We start from the raw sequence: 22,117 nt of genomic DNA on the forward strand, positions 1-22,117 counted from the left end.
CTGCCAACATGGTTTCACTCCAAAAGGAGGTTTTGCTTTTAGAAAGAGGCCTGCATAAATTGAGACACCAAAATCAGTCTCTAGAAACAATCAGTGAGTTTCTCTTAGTTCTAGTATATCACACTGCATTTCTGCCTTTGCTTCTTTGAGAAATGAAAAATAGGTATTTGTAAACAATTACCTTGAACTAAACAAACTGAAAGAGTATGTCCAATCTTGTTATGGGGTACAACTAAAATTCTGTAGATGAGTTATATGTTGTGAGTTGTACTTACCCTTGTGTATCCTTTGTAATATGACAAATCAATTTTTGAGACTTGCGCAATGTGCACTGGATTCATCTTTATTCCACATAACATTCAGATGCAACATTGGAGATCAAAAAAAAGTATTTAGCTTTTCTATATATTTATGTTCAGAGGAAGAGTTCCTAACAGTAAAAAAGTAGTAATTGATGTTTAACTGATAGATTGGCAGCTGCATAAACCTTTAACTGTATTGTGTTGAGTAATGCTGACAGACGTGTTGCAAATACCATACAGTTACTAAAAAGAACTAAACCTTCAAACGCTAAAACTGATTCCTCACAAGACAAGGTCCATCTGAACACTTACATAAACAGCTCTTTAAATCTAAGTTAATAAATATGAGAAATTATTTTAAGACTGTTTTGTAAAGCCTTTCAGTTAAAACAAATAGACTACAAATTCAACACAGGGTGTGATTCTTCAAGCCTGATGGACAAGCCTTCCCTGGCCTTCAAAGGAGCTCCTACCTGGCTGTACTTTCAGGATAACTTCTTCTGAAAATGATTTTTAACTGTTTTAATTCCCAATCAATAATTTTTCTTTTTTTTTTTTTTTTTTTTTACTACAGACACGAAGTTCATTTAAGAATAAGCATATCTGCTTTATTTTTCCTCTGAACTTGACACCAAAGCTTTTGCTAAAAAAAACTTGCAAATCCCACTTCTAGCAACTTGCTGCTGAAAGCAGATATTGCTGATTGCACAAACCCAGATACAAATGAGCAATGAGGAATTAAACTGCTACGTATACAAAAGCTAAATAAATTGATTTTTCCAAAAGAAAACCAAAAAGCTTGTAGTAAGCAAGTAATCAGCAAACCAAATAAAGCACAAAAGCAATAAAGAACATCATAAACCTATTAACATTACCACATAATAAAATATTAAAGAATAATCTCCATTCCAAAGTAAAAATTATTTGCCAAAACATCACTTATTATTTGGTGATGCAAAGCATCAATACTTTGATGCCAGTCCTGCTGCTCCACCCTTGCTCCCATTAGGTATCTCCCAGTCACAGCTCCCATTACCAGAAGAAGCAAGCACCTTCCAAACACACAAAGTAAAACAGCTATTAATTCCTTGTTGCTCATAGAGCATGAGTTAGTTCAGCTTGCGGGGGGAGGATGGGGTGTCTACTGCATTGTATTTAATTTGGATTGTTTCCTAGATGGTGGTCAGTGGTGCCTGATCTTCTGGACAGTCTCAGGATGCCCTCATAGGCATGCTCTCGTTCTGGTGGTTGACACTGACAGATGACAAGAATACCAGCATTTTTTCTTTAACACAATTTAAATTAAAGCTCCAAGGGAAGGCTGTGAAGGGAAGAGCAGTTTTGCCAGCTTCTCACTCTATTTCCCTATGAGAGACCACCACACCAAAGTTCGGGAGTAGTACTCCTCCTCAGCAAAAGCCTGCCTGCCAGCTACCAACATACCAAATACATTAAATACATTCTCTGATCTCAGTACTCCTTAAGTGGGATCTTTACGGCTTCCTAATGCAGCTTCTCCTGTCCTTCCTCTGAGTGAGGGCTGCTCCCCTCTTCTCAAGACTTCCCCCACCAAAACACAAAGAAATTACAACAAAATACCTCCTGTTGAGCTTTGAGGGTAACATAGCTCGTATCATGCTTAAAAGGGATGGATATTTCTCACAGTGGTGAGATTTCCTGCTTGTTTTTCTTGAGACATTTCCCTAGTCCATCTTTTGAGTCTATTATCACAAACCTGTCTTGAAAGGTTAAGCTTTCAGCCCAGCCAAGACAAGTTAGACAGCTGAGAGAGGGAAAGAGAAAGAACCTTGACAGCTTTACAAATACATCTGTCTCCTGTATATAGTTGCCAACTACGAAGACTGATCTGGACTTGGGATTATTGGCTCCTAAGGTTGTAAGAAAGAAAAAAAAAAAGTAACATGCATACCTATGTATACATATATGCAACCAACCATTGGAATAATCTCTCCAGGAATGGTGGATTCCCCAACATTGGACACTTTTAAGGTTCAGCTGAACAGGGTGCTGACACACCCAGTCTAGGTCATGCTTTGCCAAGAAAGGTTGGACCAGAAGATTCCTGCAGTCCCTTCCAACCTGATATTCTGTGATTCTATGCATAGAATGCATAGCTAAAAAAATGCTAATCTTTAATTACTACATATTAATTTTGATCTGTTCCTTGTCTTACTGTTTAAAATCCAATGTCTAACTTTGCATTTGGGAGTAATAAACACTTGTATTTACTTTTTCATTGGACAACTTACTTCCCCAACACTTGCTTATTAGAACCTTGAACTCCTGAGATACTGCAGCATTCCCTGTCACAACCTTTAGTAAGATAAAGCAACTATTTGTTACACATTCACCCTCTGCAATACAATTACAGCAAAATAGTTACGACTCAAATTGTAGCTACTGCTATTCATGACAGAATGAGGATTTGTGCTTCTCATTTATGCTACTTCTTGAAGAGGTCTGAGAAACTCAATGCACATTCATAGATCAATGTACAACTTTTAAAATCTGTATCAACAATCTTGTATTTCCAGTTTAATATTATCATCATGAAGGTAGACAAACCAGACAGGATCTGGTGGAATCATCTACTAGCACATGAGCAGTTCACAGTAATGAGGGCACAAACCGTGTGAATTTTCTTTTTTGATTTAGGGTAATGTGATTTGCACGGATTGAGCCAGTGATTTTGCCCTTTGGACCTCTGTCCTTGCCAGAGAAAGAGAACTGCTGTACTAGTTGCTAACTGAGCAACTAACTTCCAACAGGAAGAGTGCTGTGATGTTCCTGCCATTGGCCACTGTTAAATCCTGCATATCCTGTATGCTACAGTGCAGGGTCAGACTCCACAGAAGAGTAAACAATGCTATTTCCTAGAACAAGAGTGCTTCCGCATGGAGGTGAACAGTGATAAGAGTTCTGTAAACCAAACTGGTTGCACCAGAATGATGTAAAATTACTGCATTAGAATCTGGGCAAATTAAAGTTTAACTCTGGTAAATTAAAAAAAAAAAAAAGTATTTTTGATTCTGCTGTTCTGTAAACGGGACAAACTCCTCTACATGACAACATTCATAGCAAAAGAACAACAGACTGCTTTAGAAAGGACTTTTCCCAGTTTGCTTCCACAATTCTTTGGCTCCTTTAATGCTTTCTCTTTTCACACACTTCCAGTAACCTTGAATGCCTTGCTGCTGCGGTACCTGTTAATAAATTTAAAGTATGTTTAGCATTTATACAGAAATGACTCTGATTCACATTCATTCTGTAAATATAGTATGTCATGTAGTGCTGCTGCCTCCATAGTTCACATGCATAATAACAAATTCTTGGTGGCAGCACTCTTCCCAGAGTAAGCAGTAAGGAATATTCAGTTTAAAATATAACTTCCTTCTATTCACTATCTTTACTTGTGTTTCTACAAGCATTAAGACAGTTGTAGCAATCAGCTGTGATATTTAAAAACAGTGATGTCAGCTTGTTACCCTCAAACCTCGATGAATTCGATTCCTCAGGACTCCAAGAAACTCGCTGTGGCTGAGGCAGTCATCTCCATCTAGATCAAAAATCTTGAAGATGGTATCCAGCACATTATCTGAGAGCTCCTGTCCTGTTGCCACCTTCACTGCTCTCTTGAACTCAGCTAGTAAAGACATAATATTAAATCACAGGTGACTGTGAACTTGTAAAAGAATTGGAAAACACATAAGTAGCAGAATTCTGCACAATTTACAATGTGTCTGCATATCCTAATTTGGGAGAATTTGGGATGTGTGAACTAGTAAACTATTATGAGACCTCAGTTCATGCATTCTCAAGCTTGCTTCATCTTTCAGAACACTATTAATTATATGACAAACTTCTTAAATTCACTACTCAAGCAACAGAGTGATAATTTTTACTAGAAAACTCAGCAAAAAAGCATTTGTGTGTCCATGAAACTTCAGTTGCATTGCTCCTGTATCTATTATATGGAAGGAAGCAACTTTCCTCCTCCAAATCTTTACTTTAAAACCCACTTTACTACACTGTTTGTTTTTCATAGCCATGATTGAATAACACTACATAAGCACACAGAAAAGGCAGTATGGAGGATTACATACAATACAGCAAGACGCTACAGACCCTGCAAAAGAAGGAAACTAGTGTCACTATGAGGAAAAACCTTTGTTATCATGAACTGCTACTAAAGCATGTATTGTTTCAATAAACATTCCCTAGTCTAGAATTTAGATTGGACTGAAGGCAGCTCTGTGGAGAATAACTTTGGAATCCTGGTGGATGAAAAACTGGGTAAGAGCTGGCAGTGTGCATTTGCAGCCCAGAAAGTTGACTGTACCCTGGGCTGCCTCCAAAGGAGTGTGTGACCAGCAGGTCGAGTGAGGTGATTCTGCTCTCATGAGACCCCACCTGCAGTACTGCATTTGCTCTGGGGCTAACAACACAAAGAGGGACACAGACCTGCTTGAGTGAGTACAGAGGAGGCCACAAAGATAATCAGAGGGCTGGAGCACCCCTCCTATGGAGATGGGCTGAGAGAGTTGGGCTTGTTCAGCCTGGAGAAGAGAAGGCTCTGGGGAGACCTTAGAGCAGCCTTTCAATGTATAAAGATTTACAACAACGAGTCCTTTTTACTAATGACTGTAGTGACAGGACAAAGCAAAAGTGTTTTAAACTGGAAGAGAATATATTTAGACTAGACATAAGGAAGAATGTTTTTTAATGAGCATGGTAAGGCACTGGCACAGGGTGCCCAGAGAAGCTGTGGCTGCCCCATCCCTGGCAGTGTTCAAGGCCAGGCTGAACGGGCTTTGAGCAACCTGGTCCAGTGGAAAGATGCCCCTGCCCATGGCAGAAGGTCTGGAGTAGATAATCTTTAAAAGTCTCTTCCAACCCAAACCATTCTATGAGTCTATGGTTTAGTCTGCTGAGAGTGGTCCAGCATATGATGGCACATTAGAACTTAAAAATCAAACCATTTTGGGAACTTCATAATTTTATTCATTAAATAGAAATAATTCAGAATAAAGAGCAGCATAATAATTTTTGAATTCACCATGCTATTTTGGAATACTTTGGTATAACTTATTTATATCAATTCCACAATAAAGATGTGTTTTTCCTTTTAAGAAAATATACAAGAGGTGTGCAGCACTTACCCCGTTTAACAGGAAGATTGGCTACAGTAAACATCTGCATGGCAATAGAAAAGTCTTCCAGGTTATTTGTAAACTTGCAAAAAGTCTTGAATTCTTCCAAACTGATATTCTAGAGTATCACAGAATTCAAATGACATATAATGAATAACACATTCAAAGCCCAGTAAATCTATTTCATTATGTCTGGTGGGACTTAGTGTTTGGGTGTGATTACTCATTGTCAGTATTTGTATTTCTCAGTTGGCAAAATATCATTGATGTTATCTATATGGAATTCAAGGGCTGCAGTAATTCTCTTTGAAACTAGTTATACATTATATAATGTACATATACAATATGTAATGTTATACATTACATTATTGAAATGAAAACCTGTACAAACAAAGGAGGAAGCAAAACACAGCATGCTTTATGTACCAACCTCTCCTGCCTCAATTCTTTCTTTCACATTCTGCCAGTAAATTTCATTGTTTTCTTCATCAGTGAAGTAGAGTAACCATTCTGCAAAGTCTTCTTTTCTCATGACGTTCAAACCCTTTGAAAACTGTATGAATTCCATTTCTTGAACTTCTGTTTGCAGATTTTCCATGAATCTAGGTGTAAACCCATATTATCCAACAGTTGACACTTGCACCACTATATCACTGTTACTACCTTAGCTACTAAATGTGGTAGACACTAAATGTTAATCACAGATACTATCAACATCATTGTTTAAAATGTCACTGGTTTAATTTTACCTGTGTAAGCAGATGTTTCCACGGGTGCATTTCTATAATGACACCAGTAGGGTGCTCTCTAAGTCTTGCATTGATGGCTGTTGCTAAAATAATTTACAGATACACTTGGCATCTAGTTTTTGCTAATGTTAAAAAATGTGCCGATAATGAGATAAAATAATTATTGTTTATAATGAATGCATGAATAAAAAAAGACATGGTAACTAAAGACCTGACGCATGATTTATGAAATATCATATTAATAAGAGCTGAATGACGAGGTTGGAAAGTGCCTAGAAAGATGAGGCCCTAATACTCACAAAGGTGAAAGAAAAGCGGAAACTCGAAATCATCACTGAAGGAAAAGATGACCAAAAGCTTCAAAGATTATGACTGCAAAGAGAGGTTTGGCAAATGAGTTCTGTGCTCACTAGAGGATGGATTAGAGAAGATTACAGCTGACATGTGCAAAGTTCGGAAGAGCACAGAAAATGATGCTTCAGGTGTTTGGAAAGGTATGAAGAAGGCTGCCTGAAAAAGGAAGGGGTGAACATCAAAGTTTTTAGGAGACACCCATTCTTTTAGGAAGAAGAAAAAAAAAGTAGCAGTTTTGAGTTTCCTCAGTTTACTCTATGTGGTCTTTATCATTTATTCTGAATATTAATTTTGAGAAAGTAAAAAACAATACTGTATGATCCGTTTGGTAATTTCCACTTCAGAAATAAGGCAATCCAAATATAAGTGATAGTTTAGAAGTATAAAGGCTAAAACTGCATTGATGCTTGCCAGAATTCCTTTAGCACTTTATTGAGTTGCAAAAATTATTGACAGGAGAGAATGCAATACTCCTATACTGGGACAAAGCAATTAGTTGGGGAAGAGAACAGTTAAGGGTCTTTGTAGCAAATATGAGCAGAGGCTCATTTGCTCAACAGTATTTGCACAGCCTCACTGGGTTTGAATTCTTTCCCCTGAAATTACAGCAGTTTAGTCCACGCAGCTATCTTTAGCTCTTTAATGAGATCACTTGGACAATTAATAGCTCAAAGCTCTGTAAAGTCTGTAAGGGGTTAGCTGAAGACTGCTGTTGCAGCATAACTTCTCTCTTGTGTATTTTCCTGCAATAATTATTGCTGCACAAGCAAATAAAGGGCCAACAAATGCTTTATGCCTCAGGTCACCCAGGTAAGTGAAAGCCTGACAGTGGAGGTGATTTTAAGCTTCAGGCTACAGTTTTGTTAGGGCAATACTGAGGATGGTATGACATGCTCTCATGTTTTATATGGGCATTTTTCCAGTGGTTACAAGGCTCCCACAGTTCAGTCAAACACTGAGGTATATTCCTCCACATGCCACCTTAAGACCTGCCTCACTTTCAAGTTCTCCGACTTTCCCTCTCACACGGGATGAAACACCGAAGGACTCATTTGTGCCACCAGTGTGAAAGGGAAGTCCCTCATCTTACAGACCAGTGAGAGCTTGTTTACACAGCTTGCAAACCACTCTTCAGTTTTCAGACACAGCCTCTGTCTGTGTAGCTCATGAGGTGACCACAGCTTCCAGCCAGCCCTGCAGTCAAGCATGTGCTGGCGAGATGGGCCAGCATGGCCTGGCAGGAGCAATCCTGCCACACCACCCGCAAGAGTCTTCCTTGATCATAGAGTCACAGACTGGCTTGGGTTGGAGGGGACCTTAAAGCTCATCCAGTTCCAACCCCCTGACACAGGCAGGGACCTTTCACTAGACCAGATTGCTCAAGGTCCCATCCAACCTGGCCTTGAACAGTGCCAGGGATGGGGCAGCCACAGCTTCTCTGGGCAACCTCTGCCAGTGCCTCAGCACCCTCACAGGGAAGAACTTCCTAATACCTAATCTAAATCTACCCTCTTTCAGTTTAAAGCCATTCCCCCTTGTCCTATCACTACATGCCCTTGTAGAAATATCTCTCCAGCTTTCTTGTAGACCCTCTTTAGGTACTGAAAGGTCTTTCTGAAACCTTCTCCAGGCTGAACAAGTCCAACTCTCTCAGCCTGTCTTCACAGAAGTGCTCCAGCCCTCTGATCATCCTGGGAAGGGAGGTCAAGCTGCAGGGGGTGAGTACAGCATGGATCATGCATGTGGACCAGGCATGGAGTCAGTCCAGCAGAGACTGACTAGGGCCACTTGGCTGCATTTTGGGAGTGGCTGTTAAAGACAAGGAGTAGATGGTATCTGGGATGTGTGGCTTGTGCTTGGATGGAAGTCGGAGACCATGAAGAACAGTAACTGCATCTTTGACTGCTGTTTCCAACCCATGTAATGTCTGGTCTGGCAGAGAAGCTGCTGAAAATGAGGTCACTTACAGAAACATGGTGAACATGCGGATGTAGAGAAATGATACACCATGTGTTTTATTTTCTTGGCTTTTAATTTATGAAATGTGGACACATTTTGCAACAGACTTAAGATCTATTACTGAATGTATGAGTTAGCTATCCTGGGGAGCTTTAGTGGTCAGTAGCCACAGGTGATGCCAAACTACATATTCTTCCATCTTTTCTAAATATTGCATTTCCTTAAACAAAACCCCCTCAGTGACCTGCCCTGTAGCCATAGTCATTAAAGGCAACACAGCTGAAAAACCAAGCATTTCTACATGCTGAGGAAGGGGTGGGTGGCCCAGCTAAGTCACACACATCAGCCAGCATAATGGTGCAGCAAAGCCAAAGAGGAAAGTGAAGGGTTTGGCTGTGACATTTTTGATGTATTCTTGCTTCTGCACCCTCTTCTACTTGGACAACGAATGAACTGTTGTATTTCTCCAGCCCCACTGGGGGCTTTCTACTGCCTTTCCCCACACTGGGCTCTTGCCCTCTCCAGTTGCTCAGGGGCAATGACTGCACCATTCCTGTGGCACAAGAGCATCTTGTAGCACTATACAGATTAGGCAGGGGAGCAGAATTACTTGTTAGGTACCAAAAAATTAAGGTATTTCGCTTCAACTTGTAGGAAGTGGGAAGATTTCCTTCGGTACCAAATGCTATCTGGAGCAGCAGCTGAAATGTGCAGTTTAAAACTTATATGGGATTGTCTCCCATATTACAAGAATTAAAAGAGTATGAATAATCACATCAGCATTCTAGGTCACTCTCACTCCCAGATGTGAGAGTCAAAAATCCTAATGAGTTTTTAAGTGAACATTATTAAAAATAACTTTCTGGTTAGGAAGCAAAACTTGATACTTAAATGCCAAGACACCATTAGGAATCATAGAATCATAGAATAGTTAGGGTTGGAAAGGACCTTAAGATCACCAAGTTCCAACCCCTGTGCCGTGGGCAGGGACACCTCACACTAAATCATGTCACCTAAGACTCTGTCCAACCTGGCCTTGAACACTGCCAGGGATGGAGCATTCACAAATTCCCTGGGCAACCCATTCCAGTGCCTCACCACCCTAACAGGAAAGAACTTCTTCCTTATATCCAATCTAAACTTCTCCTGTTTAAGTTTTAACCTGTTATCCCTTGTCCTATCACTACAGTCCCTAATAAAGAGTCCCTCCCCAGCATCCTTATAACCCCCCTTCAGATACCGGAAGGCTGCCATGAGGTCTCCATGCAGCCTTCTCTTCTCCAGGCTGAACAGCCCCAACTTTCTCAGCCTGTCTTCATATGGGAGGTGCTCCCGTGCCCTGATCATCCTTGTGGCCCCCCTCTGGACTTGATCCAACAGTTCCATGTCCTTTTTATGTTGAGGACACCAGAACTGCACACAGTACTCCAGGTGAGGTATCACAAGACCAGAGCAGAGTGGCAGGATCACCTCCTTCGACCTGCTGGTCATGCTTCTTTTGATGCAGCCCAGGATACTTGCTTTTGTATCTTCAGGATCACGGTGTGTTGAGTTTCAGATGAAAATTCCTTAAAAATTTATCCATATATTAGGAAAAACAATCACAGGAATGAGATTCCTGCTCTCTCAAAGTCAGTGGGAACTTGGCCGGGAACTTTTAAGGGCGCCAGAATTCAACTACAGGAACAGGATTCTGGTTGTAAATGTGCTCTGCAATTCAAAAATAATTATGCTGGGAATACTCTTATGCTATAGTAGCTTGAAAATAAAAGCAAGCCCTGAGTTTCCAAATAACAAAAAGGAAATGTAAATCATAAATTTATAAGATGGGGAAGAGGCTGGGAAGACAGTACTTTCTTCAAGATAGGCTGTTTTATCCACACTCTTTAAAACACTCACTTTGAAGGCCAATGGCCAAATCTGTTACCGTTTTTCAATAGCATCCAGAAACCTTATCAGGGTTTATCCCTCATTTTGTAATGTGTTCTACTATAGAAAGAGGGAGTCTCTCAAGATGTTTTGGCAACTCAGCTTTAACAGAAGTGAATATACAGTAAAAGTGGGGAGACCTCAGGAATGCAGCTATTCTCCCTCCAACCTTAGAAGTGCTAGCACTGTATTCCTTACAGCACATGAAATACAGACTGAAACATAAAAGAAAAGGTTAGGGAAAGTTTTCCTTCTTATACCTCTTGACCTGAACTGAAAGTCTGTGCAGAGGTTTAACACTCTAATACACAACTGACCATTTCTTGTCACACTGATTTATAGGAAGTAAATTTAACAACAAAGACAAGGGTGGATATACCACCCAGGCTTTTGTACTCTGCTTTTTATCCTCTTTGGACGCTAAAGTCCTTTTAAAGACTTGATAACCCTCCCTCTATCAAAACGCTATTGCAAAACAGCTTCAGTGTTGCCTTTTTGCAGTCTGACTTTCAAAACAGAATATAGAAAATCTAATAAGGGCAAGACCATTAACCTTTAGAGAACATTTAGGTCTATGCTTGTAAATTCTGTTTTGCAAGCAGTAAGGCAGTTAATCAATCTCACCATTTTCAGAATTACAGGCGAAACCCTCTTTGATTTACTGTCCTCAATGTTTCCAAACCAAATCAAACAAAACTACTCATTTTCATTTATAAGCACTCTGTAAAAAATAATCAAGCTTATTCTTTGCTAAGTATACTGGAAAGGAAAAAACAGATTCTTCTGAACAGCTTTACTAAATTTTGGGGAAATATTCAGATTCATTTATGATAGGAATATACAGTCATGTATATTCCTGTGTATATGTGGAATATACATGTATATACAGGATTTTATCCCCATCTCTGCTTCCTCACTGTCTGATTCTGGTTGCATGAGATGTAACCTCCAGATGTATTAGGGCATTCTCCCTATATATATATATATATATATATACACAGTTACAAATGTAGGTACAGAGACAAATAAGGAGGCGACCATACTTTATTTCTGCAAAGCACTTCCAAATACCTAGATGAAAATCACTGGAAATTTACAAGCTACCATCACAGCAAGACCACCGCTGGCTGACGATGTTACCTGAAAGAGATCCTACAGTCTGCACCGGCACAAACACAGAACACCACCAGAAAAATGTTAGCACTATCACTGGGGTGCAGCTTGGATCGTTCTGGTTTTTTCTTAAACGAAAGGTTTCAAATGAAGCATACCAAGGGATTCAAAATACTTAAGGAAAGAAACAGGACAGGTAGGGAAAAGGCGTGTTTTGTGTACGGTCATACAATCTGTGACCTTCACACTAAAGGAGAAAACAAAAATGAAACCACAATTAAAGAGTATTTCTGGTGCCAAATTCTAATAATTAATGGGAAGTTTGGAAGCAACAAATCAGGTAAGAAAATGCCATAAACTGGATTTGAAATGTTAATTTTCCTGACATAATTAAACGATGCCCATTATTTAACCATAGCAGGAAAGCCATCCCAGGAAAACAATGTAACAATCAGAAAGGTTTTGAATATTCTTCAAATATTCTGCGCACTTTATTTTTTTTTTCCCCTTTCAAGGAGACTGTGAGAGATTTAAGCTTGCTTGGGGACAGATTAGAGAAAAAAATCATAGCAGTCGTTAAACTGTTTAGTGAGTGAATTACTGTCTCCTCTTTTATTCGGGATTAGACACACTTAAACAAGATCAGTAAGGGACTTTTTTTCAGGGGGAAAAATACAGTGGCTGTCAAGAAGAAATATCTGCTATACCTAGAAAATGAAATAGTTTTCTACTCAGAATAAAATATAGTATGGAAATCAAAGCACAAGTAAAACACTTTTTGGAAGGAAAAGACCAAAAGCCATGTCTCACAAAACAGGGGAAACCTACACAAAAGAATAAGAAGCCTGGAATCCCAGACAACTTCTGGCTTCATGTTTGAAATCTGACAAGATTTCTAAGATGGGTCCTGGTATTAAGATGACATTGGCGGTGTGGTGTAAAACTGAGTGGGGGTCATCTGAAACAGAAACTAGCTCAGATCTTCTGAGAATAAAATCTCACCTGGTTAGAGCTTCTTCTGTGAAAACTACACTTCTTTGTTACATGATTTTATGCTTGCTGCACATTGTTGTATTTTTGCAAACTGTCACAGGAGAATAATGATTTCAGCTGCATTTGACTAAAAGGCAACACCTTTACTAGTGCAGTACATAAACATATCCCAGAATCGTGTAGATTTAAATTTCCTAACTTCTGCCAGGGAAACAAGCTGTCACTTTCAAAGTTGTGAATTATTATTAATAATTATCATTGTCCTTATGTTAAGGACAATACAACCGCCAAGAAATCATGTGGCAGTCTGACACTGAACATATGCTCGAGTCCTACCTTAAGATCTCCGAAACTACCTTCTTACTATGGGAAAGACATAAGGCATAGTTCTAAGTGGTTCCAGGAGAAGCTGCAGAACGAAGTGGGAGTGCCACCACTGCTGCTCAGCAGAGAATGAAAAGGAGCAGCTTTGGTTGCTGTTTTGACTATGTTGTGGAGAACAGAGAGAAAAGACCTGGACTGGTGTCCCAAAATACTTATGCAAAAGTTTCTTCTTGCATGTTCCCAGCAGCCCAGGAATGGTTGAAAAGTGATCCGATCCTGTGTTTCGCAGTCTCATTCTTTGCTAAAAAACAGCTTGAGGATTGTCCTTGTGTGTATCACCTCCCTATGCTTCCCCAAGAGCCATGCACCAGCAGGAGGCAGATGCCACACCACATGCTTAACCATTTTCCGCCCCCTATAGCCATTGCGCCTCCTGTGTTCAGGGCAGTAGGAAGGGAGGCACAAGAGCTGGCTTACACCAGCTCCACATTTCCTCAAGAGATGTAGACAGTTTTCATTTTCTTTGTGCCATCTGAATGCAAAGAAAGGTAAATTAATTGCCCTGATGTATTGACTGTGGCTGTCTGACATCTTTTAAATGTTTGGACTGTGGGCTAAAAGGGTTGGACATCACTGGTGTACATGCAGATACAGATGGTTGCACACCTACAAAAGGAAATGTCAGACAAACTGAAAAGGAAGAAGCATGAAGAAAATATATATAAGTAACGAGGTGAGAACACTAGCCTCAGCCTTCTGAATTCCCATGTAAGTACAGTGAAATTCCACAAAGAAAGCATTCCTTTTTTTTTTGGTCAGTTTCAAGTTTGCTCCACAGCACAGGAGTATCTGTGTATTTAACTAATGTGACAAGTTTTAGTGTGTCCTAATCAAGCCTAATCACCCTTACTTTCTACTAGGTACTACACTGATCAATGGAAAAGCTTTCTAGGCAAGAACTTGGAATATGATAAAAGCATTTACCATCATTATTTTCTGCTTTTGACAATGATCTATGTCTGTACAGCTCATCAGTCATCTCTTGTAAAAACAGCGTGGCACTTTGATCAAACAGCCAACAATAGCTTCCCGCGTAAGGTAAAATGTTATGAGAGGCCATCAGATAGAAATCACATTTTCTCTGAACAATAGGCACCCAGAAAAGATGTGCTTGATTTACTTGCAAATAAAATCATGTGAAAGGTGATATCTTCACAGAGTTTAAAAAGACAGTGATCCTTTTATTCACCTTTCTGCGTGTTAAACAAACTTCACTGTCATGTTGCAACTGAGATGGAGTGTCTATGCAGTGATAAAGAGGCACATTCCAGCTCCACAAAACCTAACTGCCAGTGTTGAAAAATTACCTGCATTAAACCTAACACTTATCCCACAGATTCTAAGAGCAAGATGTGGGAGTTTGATTTTGATTACAGGCATCTATCTGTGTGGTAGGCAAAGGTCTTTAACCTATGTGTTCTGAACGTACTAGGTACATAGTTTCATCAATGTCATGCCTCACTGGGTCAATGTAGGATTTTATCTAAAACCTGAGGCTTTTCAGTTTACAGTGTATATGCAAACACAACCTTTTACTGGTGCTCTCTGCCTTTTGTTTCACTGAGAGGATCTATGGTATTTACAGAAAAGGGAGCTGGAGACATCTTAAATTATTTTACTCACTTAGATTCCTATTGAGCCAAGGTCTTCAAAAGACAAACGTTGTTTATTTGAAGACTGGTGTGTGCCAGAGACAGTGGAGCCGAACACTTTTTAGTGTTAGAAAAATCGCTACTCTTCCTTTTCTACTCTGGCTTTCCCCAAACCTCTGCTTATTGCAGCAACATTCTTTTTCAAGAGGGCTGACACAGATTCTCTGCTTCTGAACATAAATTAAACCACATCATCCTTATTTATTTTGCAGTCTGTAAATGACTGATTATTTTTGTAGAAAAATTAATACTGATGTAGATAATATTCTCTTGATGTTGTGCTACAAGGCGTGTGCCAAAACTCACACAGGTATTGAGGCACTTCCATTTATCTCAAAGAAAGACTGCATTTGGATTCTGGGCCCAAGTTCACATAGCAAGATGTATCTGTAGTTCATACTAAGAGGAGTAATTGATTTTCCAACAGAGAGTTTTTACTAGTTAAGTTGTGATATTGTGTAGATGATGGACATCATTACTGATAGAAATAAACATTGGAAGAAAGAATCTCATCCAATTAAAACAGTAACACCTGATATCTGGTTGGGTTTTCCAGTCAAAAGCAACCACAGCAGAACTTCATACTCTGATGCAGACAAGGAGTACAAGATCTTTCTGACATGTATATGATATACAAACTGAATGACTCCCTACATCAGTCTTAGAATTTTCTATTAACTTCTGATTTTGAAAAGCTTACAGTGAAAGAGAGAAACAGATCTACATTTCCAGGAGTAATGGCCAGTTGGTATTCCACTGCAGTTTCATTCTAATGTGGTGGTTACCATCTGGCTCAGCTCTCAGTTCTGACATAAATGCCATAAAGTATCTGCATAGGCCCACTGCAAAAGTATTTCAAAGGGTAAAGAAAAAAGGACAGATAAAGATTCAACACAAGCTGAAGCAAGCAGAGAAGTTGCATGTAGCCTACCATGATATTTCTAACGGGGAGGGGGTATCTCACCTCAGAAAAGCTTTTTTAAATGATTAGTAGTCACTTTTTTGGTGATCCGATCAAGAAAAATACTCATGAATCATTTGTCTTAAGGTATGTCATGACGCAGCTGCCAAGAATGGCAGTCTCAGCTCTCACGGCTTCCAGTCCTATTGGTGTTTGGAGTTACTATGGTACTCAACTCCTGCAGACAGCAGACTCTAGGAGCCAAACTAGAAATTTAATAATGCAAAATCATGAATAATCTCCTGCTTCAACTTTCTAAATTACCTGCTTTAACTTTCTGAATCAGCTCAGTGTGAGGTCAGATTAACGCCAGTGTTGGTGCAAAGGAGATGGGATAGGAACAGGACTGGTTGCTATTGGGCTTGCCTATCTAAAAAAATACCTGAAAAACTCAGAGTAGCGAAGTTTTTCCTTTCCTTCTTTTCCAAAGAAATGTACCAGCAACATGGTATTAACACCACAGCTTTCCACTTCTGCTTCCTATAAGACAAAAGACTGTATGATTAATTATTATGTATTTTTAATATCTATTCGTAACAAATCTAGCTACTTGAACTAGAATTTCACAAGAGCTATTTGCAATTTAATTACTGTTCCCAAAGCTACCACACAGGATCTCAGAGCTGAATAATTCTTCCACATCAACTGGTAACTGTGTGTTCTATGTTCTGCTTCAAAATGCTCTGTATGAAAGAAGAGTAAAATTTACAGCCACCCTTGGTGAACTTTATCATTAGAACTGAGGAGGTTGCTAGATAGGTCTTTAAAAGCCTTTATGCTTAGGTGAATAGAGCCTTTAAATAAAGTTAACATCTGTTTAAAAACGTTTTTACTCAGATATTTCTAATATGTTACACCCATTGAAAAACATTCTAAGAAACAAAACTAGAAAAATACATTCACAGTGCTCTGTTATGACACTGACTTAGAAGGCTTCTTGCAGATTTTAAATGTTAGTGACTTTTTTAATATATATTTTAAATTTGATGAAGAGATTTCTGCAGCAACAGGATGCACATATTTCAACTCAACAGCATCTTTAACAAGCCTAAACCCACACATAATGCTGGATTTCTGTTCTATTCTTCTTTCAGCACTAGCATACTGGCATTTCTTTGAACACAACAAAACACTAAGCAACATGAAGAGAGATTTTTTTTTCCCCCTAAGTCCGGAGGGATTTCAACAAACTATTCTTATGACATCTAAATAGCTTCTGTGTCTTTTATCTGGTTGAAGAGGTAAGATGAAAGACAAGAGTCTATTCATAAGATTTAATACTAATGGTTATTTAGCTTTCAGCATCATCAACAACAAGTCCCATTAGTCCACTGTGTGTTTCATGCTTACTGCATATGTGACACAGTCATTTTACAGTTAAAGAGGTAACATGCCTCATTTCTACTGGAAGCTACAATTCACCAAATGCCAGTGATATGAGTTACGTATGAGTGGACATAGAAAAAAAACCTTTTCAAGCTATATGCAAACTGTACTTATCGAACTTTTATCATTTAACTGCAGGCAAGGAATATTTAAATACCCACAAGATCCATCCTTCCAAACTTTAAGCACTTCAGATTACCATGAAGATTGATGCATTAAACATTGGTATATGCTTTTTTGAAAGTCAGAAGTCAAACACTCATGTATGCTTATTTGAAATTCAAACCCAAACTGTTTTTGTCAGAATGTAAAGTTTTCTAAGAAGAAACAGAGAAGAACCCCTTTATTTCTCACTGCAGTGAGATTCTAATCTGCTTTCTGTGGTTTTTGCTTACACGTTTAAAGAAGGCATGAAAAATGCAAGAAATTAATTTGCTGATGTAATGTTAAAAACTGAACTTGTGATTACGCAATTTAATGCTCATAATTTAATCACTCCACATTAAAATCAGTGTTGTACTGAAAACAAACTGCAAAAGAGTTTTAAAACAACCTTTTACAAACTAAGTCTGCAACAGAAAAAGTTTTTTCCTTCTGTTCACGTTTCTTTAGTTATAGCTAGAAGAAGACATACAAACAATACCTATCTCATCTTATCTAAGATGACAAAGCCTATCCCTGGATTTATAACAAATATGCACCTACTTGTTGGCTACCCTCTTTATCAGTTGAAATTCCAAAGTGGAATTGGCAGATGTCCAAACACTATGTTAGTGAGAGTTAAATGTATTTTAAAACTACAAAACAGTACCTTTTTTTAAACAGAATATGCAATAGGAGACCACAGAGACTACAGCTTAAGGGTAAAATTTCAAAAAATTGCTCTTCCTAGAGTTAATGCTATTAAACTAAAGTACATGTTAGTACATAATTCCTTTTTGTCCACAGAATCATTAGGAGCTTTTGCTGCTGAACTGTATAAATTAGTACTGACATGACAAATCTTTGTTAGAAGATAATGAGAGCTCTATTAATATTTCCAACACCTCACCCTCCTGAGCTTAAGAATAACTTACGTTTGGAATGTCTCTCTTGGCAATGAGAATGAAATGGTAAACTAATCCTGGAGCTGTAAAAAGCACCAGACCGGTAGCTTTGCGTTACAGAGCTACTAAGTAAATTCAGTGAAAGGTTGTATTCTGGTGTATCTGGTAGCTTCAGCCCTGGGAGGGTATACCATAGCACCCTTCTGGGCTGAGTGCTTTACAGAAAGCTGAGACACATAGAGGAGAAAGGGTGGTGGTGTTCTAAATCTCATCTTGATAGAAGCACAGGATGGGCAGGGATGTGTACCTCAGCTGGGGAGCATAGGCATATTCCAGGTTCCAGTGATTCAGAAAAAGAATCCCAAAGACCAAGCTCTGATGCCACACAAGTGGCATGAACATGTGTGCACATATTATAAACATAGGCTTATTTTCCTAGAGTAATGTTAACACCTCATAACACTTTTCAAAAGCACCATGAACTGCTGAATTATGCCATTATTCCCTTTTAAGCAATATCAGATAACACAACATTTATTTCCTTATTACATTACACAGACTGTTAACATAGGAGCCTGATGCCGTAAACACTGAGTCACAGGCACAGATCAACCTAATCCTGTAGCTCCCCACTGAGCTTTTGACATCCAGGACCTGATACTGCAGCAAGTAGCAACAAGTGCCACTGAGAAAAAACTTATCATACAGTGAGACAGGATTTTTGGAATAATGTACCTACCTGATTTTTAAAACTCATCTGAAATGTTAATAGACTTACTGTCTCTAGATTCTTACCATCCCTCCTTGCAGGATTTGCCTGAGGCATGACTGAAAAGCATTCATCATGATTAAAATCTGTAATAAGTTCCTTGTTCTCTTACTTGCTTCCTGGGAGATGGTATTTGCTGCGCAATGTCTTGTTTCAATAGAAATTGTAAAAATAATGCATATTTTAGATTTATTTTTTTGTTGTTAACATAGAAGGGGAGTGAATAAATGAAGAACAGGGGCAGAAAACAGAGGGGGGTCAAGGAGACCAACATCTTAGTTTCTGTCTGCTAGTAATGTCCCAAATCTTTCCAAAGGTAAGACTAAATATTTGTAATTTTTTCTGAGTCCACTTCTCTGAAATGCACTTTGTTGTTTAGCTGCTAGGTCAGTCAATGCATCATGCCAGGCTTCTGTAACTGAAGGCAATCTAGGCTTCAATCCAAGCAGTCTAGCCTCAAATAGTGCAAGAGCATCAAGCTTTCTGCCATTTTGAGAGCCTCCGAGATGTTGGGCTATTCCTACAACTTATTTCTTGGATGAAGGTTTAAAAGATGTACCCATTATGACATTAATCTTACCAGGTATAGCCAGTCAAAAGAACTGTAAAAAGTCAAGCTAGGGGTATGAGAAGATCCAGATCTCAAAGGCAGTGGTTTTTTGGCAAAGCCCAGTCTTAAGCAGGCCCCAGATTGAAGCAATTTACCATTTTACAATGAATTGGCTTTAATCATGCAAATGATTAAATTTGCATTAATGATGCAAATTCGTACTAAAGTTTTTAATGTTTTGCAAGGCACTTTCTTACTAGGTAGGATTCAAGAATACATCAAGTCTGATACAGAAGGGCTAAAATGTGCATAAAATTTTTCTACAGAGGGTATAGCAGACACTGAGAAGTCCAATGGTGTATTTTTTAAACTAAACAGCCTATATCCAGCATTCAACAACATCCATAATTCCCATTACCAGGGATTAGTTGTTTTTTAACAACTAATACCATGGAATTGCTATGCTGTTCCATTAGTGCCTTTAGCAATGAAGAAAATGTGACTTCATGGACCTTCCCAGCTTTCAGTGCATCACCCCCAGTTCTGCACCAATTCATAAGGAAGTACAGAATAAAGAGTTTCCAGCCAAATGGGCTAAGGCTAATTTGGGAGTAGATGCTGCAGGAGGTACTTTATGACAAAAAGAGGAAGAAGCTGAAACTAGTCTTGTCGCCAGCAGGCTGACTGCGTCATGCAGTCAGAGAATGGCACTGTTGCACTGCGAAGCCTGAGACTGTCTGACCCATGCACCACTGGCGCTGGGTAAAGCAGCTTCCATACACAATTGGGGACAGCCCCTCTCAAGAATTCAGGCCCTGCCTTCCTGTCATGCCATACTTTATAAATATTGATTTCCATCAAAAATAGGGCATCTGTAACAAGGACCCCCCTCAAGAAGTGTGTTCTTCAAAGGACACTCTTTTGGTTAAAGTCGACTTGGCCCCAAAGGCCACGCACACCCATCCTCAGCATGTGTAAGCCTCCTCCTCTGGGTCCTAAAACTGACTCGTGGATTGTGACCAGTTCCCCCCATGTGGCTGTTTGAACACATCCCCAGGTAGTCCACTTTCAGGCTGGCATCCCAAGTTTCAGTAATCCCAAAATGCCAAATGAGTAAGATTACATGCACCATTTCCAGCTTATTCCAATTAATTTTACAAGCCTTCAGAGATTAATGACCAGATTCTTTCTGTTTTGTCTTTAAGACTAAAGCTGTTAGTGCAAGGCCCAAATCATGTGTCTTCCCTGGCCTTTCAGGAGCCCACACTCCTATCTGGCTTCTCTATATAATTGAAAGTGCTTCAGCCCAGGTTAAGTACCAGAGATTAAAGCAGTAGCCTTGCCTCACACATCTGTGCCACAGAAAGCAATGCAACTGTGACCAGAGTGGACTTCCAGATGAATTCCTTGTGGGAGTAACTTTTGATATCCAAGCCAAATTCAATGTACTTGCAGAACAGGTATCCAAAAAGGTATCAGAAAGCATGCTTCTTTGTCTCTCTTGAGGTTATAATATCATTAGATCACATAGAAAGATAATTTCCTTGTCTGTGAGGTAAACAGTGACCCTGCAGTTTTTTAATAGCCTAGTATTTTGATGCCACAAGACTTGATTCTTTCTGGGGTTCACATGTTTGGAGAGCTTCCTTTGAGACATGTAGGAATACTGCACTGCTCCTTGATTTAACACATCTAAAAAGCTTTTCAATGAAATTCAGCGTTAATCTGCTGATATGAAACATCCACATTTATGTCAGAGAAGACAGGTTAAGAAAAAAATGTGCATTCCATCTGAGCTGAGAGTTGACACGATTAATGACACTCTCTTTTTTGGGAGGGATATTAATTTTAGTCTTGGACCAGATTCTTGCAAAATCTGATGTGCTGCCCCCTGATACAGAGTGTTACTGCACTGGAAGAGTATAGCTCTCAACCACCATATTCCTCCGTTCAGTTCAGGCAGTCTTTAGTTATTCTGAGCCCAGGGCTTTGCAGGCTGTGAAGCTATAGGGAGAAAATTTTAAACTGTTTAGAAATTCTAGGGATCAGTGGGCAGCTTACAATGGCCTGCACAATCCCTGTGGCTGATGAGATGCACTGCAAGGCTGTACTGCCTGCACAATCCCTGTGGCTGATGAGATGCATCGCGATGCTGTACTGTCTGAAGGTCCAAGTGTAAAACCTTGTGCTGATCAGCTAAGTTGTGAGTCTAAAAGTATACTGCTTATAGTCAGACAAAACTTTAGTTCAAAAGCTTTTTGTTTAAAAGAGATTAATAGCTGCGTCCCCAAGTACTAGTTAAATGATTAAAATACCCACATGTAAATGAGATACTTCATATGAAAATGAGTTCATTCTGGAATCTAGAAGCGTATGTTTAACCATTTGTAAATGAGATGATGCACATATTATTTCCCAACATGAATTCCATTTCAAGAACAAATACAGAACATTTTGTATTGTCATTCCTTTCCTAACAATAGCTAAAATTAATTTCTAAAGTTTAGTCATTACACAAGGCATATTAAATTAGAGGTACTCACACTACTTGATAACTCATCACTAAATTGAAAGTCCCTGATCTAGACAGCTGGGCTGTGCAGTAGATACCTGCAACCATTACTATTGTTTTCACTATCAGAACACTAATGCACTTAACATTATTAGAGTACCTTTCAAGGAACTCAGGGCAGTTAAGAAAAGCAACTGGTACTGTTCACTGGGCAACACCTTTTTCAGCATACACCCAACTTTTCTAGCTTGTTCACTTTCCTCTAACACTGCACCACTTCCAGGCAA

The 22,117-nt window shown here is 39.2% G+C and overlaps 1 protein-coding gene across 2 annotated transcripts in view; it reads right to left on the reverse strand.

Annotated features, from left to right (window-relative positions):
* Positions 1-1,241: 1,241 nt before the first annotated feature.
* The window catches only part of MICU2 (mitochondrial calcium uptake 2), a 143,781-nt gene continuing 122,905 nt past the window's right edge, over positions 1,242-22,117 (reverse strand). Inside the window, exons 8-12 of one of the 2 annotated variants that reach the window (XM_061374588.1) lie at positions 15,950-16,047; positions 5,904-6,075; positions 5,483-5,591; positions 3,817-3,966; positions 1,242-3,526 (exon numbers count right to left, since the gene is read on the reverse strand). In XM_061374588.1, coding sequence (XP_061230572.1) covers positions 3,468-3,526; positions 3,817-3,966; positions 5,483-5,591; positions 5,904-6,075; positions 15,950-16,047 — 588 coding nt within the window. In that variant the 3' untranslated portion in view covers positions 1,242-3,467. Of the gene's footprint in view, positions 3,527-3,808; positions 3,967-5,482; positions 5,592-5,903; positions 6,076-15,949; positions 16,048-22,117 lie in introns of both variants that reach the window. The other variant, XM_061374587.1, reaches the window with a different exon arrangement.

This window comes from Neopsephotus bourkii, unplaced genomic scaffold (assembly GCF_033783945.1).
Source record: "Neopsephotus bourkii isolate Nb327-2 ecotype Australia unplaced genomic scaffold, CSIRO-AGI_Nbou_v1 NB_1638, whole genome shotgun sequence".
Taxonomy (NCBI): domain Eukaryota; kingdom Metazoa; phylum Chordata; class Aves; order Psittaciformes; family Psittacidae; genus Neopsephotus; species Neopsephotus bourkii.